The sequence below is a fragment of the Carassius gibelio genome, chromosome A15 (assembly GCF_023724105.1).
Source record: "Carassius gibelio isolate Cgi1373 ecotype wild population from Czech Republic chromosome A15, carGib1.2-hapl.c, whole genome shotgun sequence".
In the NCBI taxonomy this organism is placed as follows: domain Eukaryota; kingdom Metazoa; phylum Chordata; class Actinopteri; order Cypriniformes; family Cyprinidae; genus Carassius; species Carassius gibelio.
The window spans coordinates 4942280-4948639 of NC_068385.1; the positions used below are offsets into that span (position 1 = coordinate 4942280).

Here is a 6360-nt window from a genome sequence, read left to right on the forward strand (position 1 = left end):
ATTGGAAAAACTAATTTCAACAATTTATTTTTGAATTGTTAAATGACAAATAACTATATATATATATATATATATATTTATTTATATATTTTACAATGCACTGTAAAACAGTTTTGCATTTACTTCAGTCTGAGAGTTACAAAAACATGTAAAATGAATAACACATACCCTTTTGAGCTGTTGATACACTGGGACAAGCCAAGTCTTGATCTTGCACTTCTTGTCTTCTTGGTCCTTTTGACAGACTGTTGATTTTATACCAAACAGCAAAGCCTGGTACTGCATATCAAAAGCTGATTTGTTGTTATTACTGATAACTAATACTGGGCCTAAAATGTAATTTCATTAGCAAACCTGTTGTAGCTGCAGCTATCAGGCATCATCACAATGGTGGGCATCTGCCTGCAGCAGAGGGTTGAGAAACCAATTTTGAGTCTTTTTTATTTTATTTTTTTTTCTGTCTTATAATGCATTTTTTGCCGATTCTAATTGAAATTAGATCGGCATTGTTTGTGGTTTAGAGATGTAGATTACTTACTTTAGTACAGCTTCATAACACATTCGTAATTTTTATTTTTCACATCGGCCAATCGCAGCATCCAGCAGTCTAATATTTATTAAATTCCACATCATGTATATGTGTCAGCTCAAAGTAAAAGCATGTTCACACCGTGAAAGATAACTATAATGATAAAGGGGTGCCAACTCATGCAATTGATTTTCTCACACCACACGTTCACTTTCTCACGCAGTAAAAAAAAAAAAAAAAAAAAAAACATTGTGGTGAAAAGGCAAGGCAAGTTTATTTATATAGCACATTTTATACACAATGGTAATTCAAAGTGCTTTACATAAAATATAGTAATCATGAACAAAAATAAAACAAGCAATTTTAAAACTACAGTAAAAATACAAGTACTGTAAAATACAGTGCTCATTCAATAAATGCACAGTTAAACAGATGAGTTCTGAGTCTACATTTAAATGTGGCTAGTGTTTTAGCACATCTGATTTTTCCAGCTCTGGGCGGCATTGTAACTAAAGGCGGACTCCCCTTGTTTTGTGTGAACCCTTGGTATTTCTAACTGACTTGATCCTAGAGATCTGAGTGCTCTGTTAGGTTTATATTCAGTGAACTTATCTGCAATATATTTTGGTCCTAGGTCGTTGAGTGATTTATAAACAAGTAAAAGTACTTTAAAATCAATCCTAAATGTAACTGGAAGCCAGTGTAAGGACCTGAGGATTAGATCCAGGTTTAACATTTAGAGACAAGTTTTCTACATATCTAACAATTCAGTTGGGTTTCATGTCCTGATTGTTCTTTTGCGTCTGCCTTAAAGTCCAGATGATCTTCAGCAAAATCCGTCTCCAGCACCAGCAGCAGAGACTGTTTAAGCTTCTTCTTACACTCATCAGTATAAGAAGAATATACTGATGTCACTCCAAGAGTAAACTGACAACCGCAGACATTTTACGATATTTTTATGATTAAAAAACAGTTTGAAAAATCAGTCAGCTGACATTTTGCTAACATTTTCATTATGTTCCCATTTAAATGTTACATTTGAATGGTTTCTGAACATTCAAAACATTTCTGAAACAAGAAGTAACATTTAAAAAAAATATTCAACATCCAACTAAAGCAAAAGTAAAATGCTCCATAAAAAGTTTTTTTTTTTTTTTTTTTTGCCATTTTTTCCTATATTGTGTCCCATATATCATTAGTTAAACTGACTAAATTGTTAATTGTTAACCAATATCTTTGTAGTTTTTTATTTGTATCAGAAATCATATTTTATTTATTTTCTTGTTATTTATTTTGTTGTTTTTTAGGGAAAACCCTTCAATAAGAATTTGCTATTGTGAGAGCAGAAATATCCTTTAGGAAATTGCAATCAAATGCAGGTAAGATTTTATGATACACTGTGGTTTTATTTAAAATAAAGTAACAACAGAAATCAGCAGCATTTCTACATATCCAACAGTTCAGTTGAGTTTTCATGTCCTCGTTCTTTTGCGTCTGCCTTAAAGTCCAGATGATCTTCAGCAAAAGCCGTCTCCAGCACCAGCAGCAGAGACTGTTTAAGCTTCTTCTTATACTCATCACACATGAACACATAGAGAATGGGGTTCAGACAGCTGTTGAGATAAACCAGGTAGGTACTGACAATCATTGCTGTCAACAATACAGCAACAATACTGTTATTTCCTACTGCAGTTACTGCATAAAAATGGCAAACATGGAATGGAAACCAACATATGAAAAAAGCCAGAGTTACAGTTATAATGCCCCTGTATGTCCTGAGATGCTTTCCCCCTTTGAGGCGTTTGATTCGTACTCCAATAGCTGTGTATGAAGATGCAATGATCAGAAAGGGGATGAGAAAGCCCACTGTAAAATGATATGTGACCACAGACGCAGGAGTAAACATATGAACTGTAAAGAAAGGAATGCTGAAGCCGATGGATGAAACCCACACAATTATGCAGATGATCTTGGCTTTAAGTGTAGTTCGTTTATTTCTAGCCCAAACAACCAACCATGTGCACAGGCATCGGTCCAGACTGATGACTACAAGAGAGAAAATACTAGCAAACAGATTTAGTCTGTATATAAAGGAAAATACATTGTTAGTTATTTTACCTAATTGACCCTGGGCCAAAATTAAGAAAATAATTAAGACTGTAGACAGCAGGAAGGTGAAGTCTGCAATCGCTAAGTTGAGAAACAGAATGGAGTTGACGGTCGTCTTCATTCTGCAGCCAGTCAGAAATATTACAAGCCCATTTCCAATGAGACCAACTGCAAAGGTAGCAATGAAAATGCATGCAAGAAAGATCATTCCCACAATCTGGATAGTGGTGGGATGTGCTGTTACTCTGGTCATGTTTTGAGCTTCAAAACTGGTGTTTTCTACACAAAGAAGAAAGAGAGAGAAACACAATGAGGGCTGATTTTGGGTCTGTTTTGGAAGCATCATATTATCATTGGGGTGTTTCTCATGTGCAAAATAATTTTTGCATGCAGTAACGCACACCAAAATGCAATTTGTTTAACCCTCTGGTGATTAAAAACCTGAAATAAAGTTTTGTTCTCAAGTCATACTGATTAATCTTGATATTTTATTGCATCGAATGCATGGAGGAGTGGAGGAACAAAATGTCTTCTTTTTATTATAATTTTTTATACTATTGAGTATGAAACTTTTGGCACTGACCTCACGCTTTATGGCCATTACTGTGGCAATCAATAGATGTACCAGAAATTGACCAGAGTTTCACAGTTAAAAATAAATGTGCCTCACAATGCCATAGAAGAACCTTTTTGTCTAAATGGTTCCATAAATAACCTTTAACATGTGAAGAACCTTTCTGAAGCATCTGAAGAATCTTTCTATTTCACAAAAGGTTCTTTGTGCCAAAAGGTTCTTCAGATTATACAAATGTAAGAGATGGTTCTTTAAAAATCCTTGGTTCTTCTATGTAAAGAACCTTTCGAAGCAGCTTTATTTTCATGAGTGTTGAACAAACAGATTAAAGTTCATCACTTGATTTTTATGGAGAAAATATTACTAATTGTGAAAGATGCATTTCTGAATGAACTGTGAAAAAATCAGTAATGCACAGAAACGGCTGAGTTTGGAAAACTAGACATTGAAATAAAATAAAATAAAAACTCAAGACTTGTTTTTGCTGTAAAAATGTGGCTAGATATAATAAAGAAGACCAATCAAACTGCATAAAGGAAAGAAGACCATATAAAATGCAGTATGCCAATATAAAATTATCAGTTATATTTTCAAGACTCCATTTCAACAAATTCCCCTAGTGTCATTGATACCAAAAGTTTATTTAATATTTCCCTAATCTGTATTCTGTGCAATTTTATTAATTTGAAGATTTTACATTGTTTTTTATATATTCAACAACACTTTATATTATATTATATTATATTATATTATATTATATTATATTATATTATATTATATTATATTATATTATATTATATTATAATGTTTGAGTGTATTCAAATTGGAAAAAGTCATGTCAGCTAATTTGTAAAAAATCTTACCCGTTTGATCTCTGTATGTGTGCATTTATTGTATCTTAAACAATTTAGCATTTACTGCACTCTGAGAGTATATTTAAACAAACAACATGAATAATACACATACCCATTTTTGAGCTGTTGATTCACTGGAACAAATCGAGTCTTGAACTTGCACTGTCTTCTTGGTTCTGTTGGTTTTATACTAGACAGTAAAGTCCGGTGTTACATTAGTAAAGGCTGATTTGTTGTGATAAGGGACTAAATGTGATGTCATTAGCAAACTTGGTGTAGCTGCAGCTATCAGACATCATCTGTGGGTGGTGGGCATCTGTCTGCAGCAGTGTTGAGAAGACAAATTTGTGGTGAGGTTTCCATTCCATGATGGTCTTTAAAGAAGAGACAGATATATATATATATATATATATATATATATATATATATATATATATATATATATATTTGTTTAACCGGTGGTTTAGTGGTACAGACTGCTTGGTATCTTACTATACTGAAGCTACTTTGAAATATGGTTTCATTACACGTTAAAAATTTTTATTTTTTACATTCTGATTGGTCAATCGCAGCATCCAATAGCCTTATTTTTCTCATTTCTATTTTGTGTATATCAGTTACAGTTAAATCAAATTTAAGGCCATTGTTGAGAATCGCTCCTAAATTTTTTACATGTACATGAGAATTCACAGAAAAAAGTGCCAAATTGATTATTAATCTGTGTAACAGAGGCTGGTAGACAAAAAATAAAAAAATAAAAAATAAAATACTGTTTCAGGTTTAGAATTATTCAGTGTTAAAATGTTGGCAGCCAGCCAAGATCTAACCTTTTCCAGACAGTTGCAAGGAGGTATATGTCATAATTAGCATTGTGTTATAAAGGGGATTGATCTGAGTATCATACACATTTTATGCTCCTGAAAATTAAGTCCTAAAGGGAGCAGATAAAGTGAAAACAGAAGCGGGCACAAAATTGATCCCTGAGGCACACCACAAATTAAAGGATCAGAAGAAGAAACATTTCCAATATCCACCATAGATATTCTGTCGCAGAGACAGGATTTAAACCTTGATTTCTTACTAAATGTCTTAGCCTTTTAAGTGAGAATGTATTTTACTTTTGAAAAACATAAAAAAATGTGATATGATTAATACACCTATTCAGTTCTTACCCATTTTTTGAGCTGGTGATGTACTGAGACAAGGCAAGTTTTACTGATAAGGGGCAAAAATATGGCGTCATCAGCACACCTGATGAAATGATTGAATCTTTATCTGGTATCTTGAATGTGCATATGGTACCACATTGGGCATGTGCAGAGTCTTTCCTGCAAAACTAGAATGTTCCTGTAGCTCAAACAGTTAAGCATGGTGCTAGGACTGAATTCAAACACATTAACTAATAAAGGTGCATTTGGATAAAAGTTTCAGCCAAATGTAAAATGCATAATTTTATTATGTTTCAGTGATTAAACTGAAAGTGTTGCAGGCCCTGCCTCCGGAGACTCATCAGACAGATTATTTAAAAACAATTGTTTTTAAATCTTTGCTTCACAGTCTGTTGTGTCTCTTTCTTTCTTTTTCATCACTTTAATGTCACCGTCATCAAAGCAAATCATATTACCATATTATTACTTTGGTTGTATAAATACTTCATAGACATTTTATACAAATCAATACTAATATTTATAAAGACAATATAACTTAAAATTAGATTTACTCTCTCTCTCTCTCTCTCTCTCTATATATATATATATATAATAATACTGTTTTTGACCCCCTTTTGCTTCCAGAACTGCCTTAATTATACATGGCATTGATTCAACAAGGTGCTGAAAGCATTCTTTAGAAATGTTGGCCCATATTGATAGGATAGCATCTTGCAGTTGATAGAGATTTCTGGGATGCACATCCAGGGCACAAAGCTCCCGTTCCACCACATCCCAAAGATGCTCTATTGGGTTGAGATCTGGTGACTGTGGGGGCCATTAGTACAGTGAACTCATTGTCATGTTCAAGAAACCAGTTTGAAATGATTCGAGCTTTGTGACATGGTGCATTATCCTGCTGGAAGTAGCCATCAGAGAATGGGCACATGGTGGTCATAAAGGGATGGACATGGTCAGAAACAATGCTCAGGTAGGCTGTGACATTCAAACGATGCCCAATTGGCACTAAGGGGCCTAAAGTGTCCCAAGAAAACAAAAGTTGCTCTTCTATCAGCTTGAATCAGTCGGCCCATTCTCCTCTGACCTCTAGCATCAACAAAGCATTTTCGCCCACAGGACTGCCAC

The 6360-nt window shown here is 33.9% G+C and overlaps 1 protein-coding gene across 1 annotated transcript; it reads right to left on the reverse strand.

Moving 5' to 3' along the window:
• Window positions 1–1791: 1791 nt before the first annotated feature.
• On the reverse strand, window positions 1792–4360 carry LOC128028988 (C3a anaphylatoxin chemotactic receptor-like). The gene is made up of 2 exons (XM_052616412.1): window positions 4179–4360; window positions 1792–2917 (listed from the first exon to the last, which is right to left on the reverse strand). The coding sequence occupies exons 1-2, from the start codon at window positions 4180–4182 to the stop codon at window positions 1974–1976; spliced, it is 948 nt and encodes a 315-aa protein (XP_052472372.1). The 5' UTR covers window positions 4183–4360; the 3' UTR covers window positions 1792–1973.
• Between the last annotated feature and the right edge of the window lie 2000 nt (window positions 4361–6360).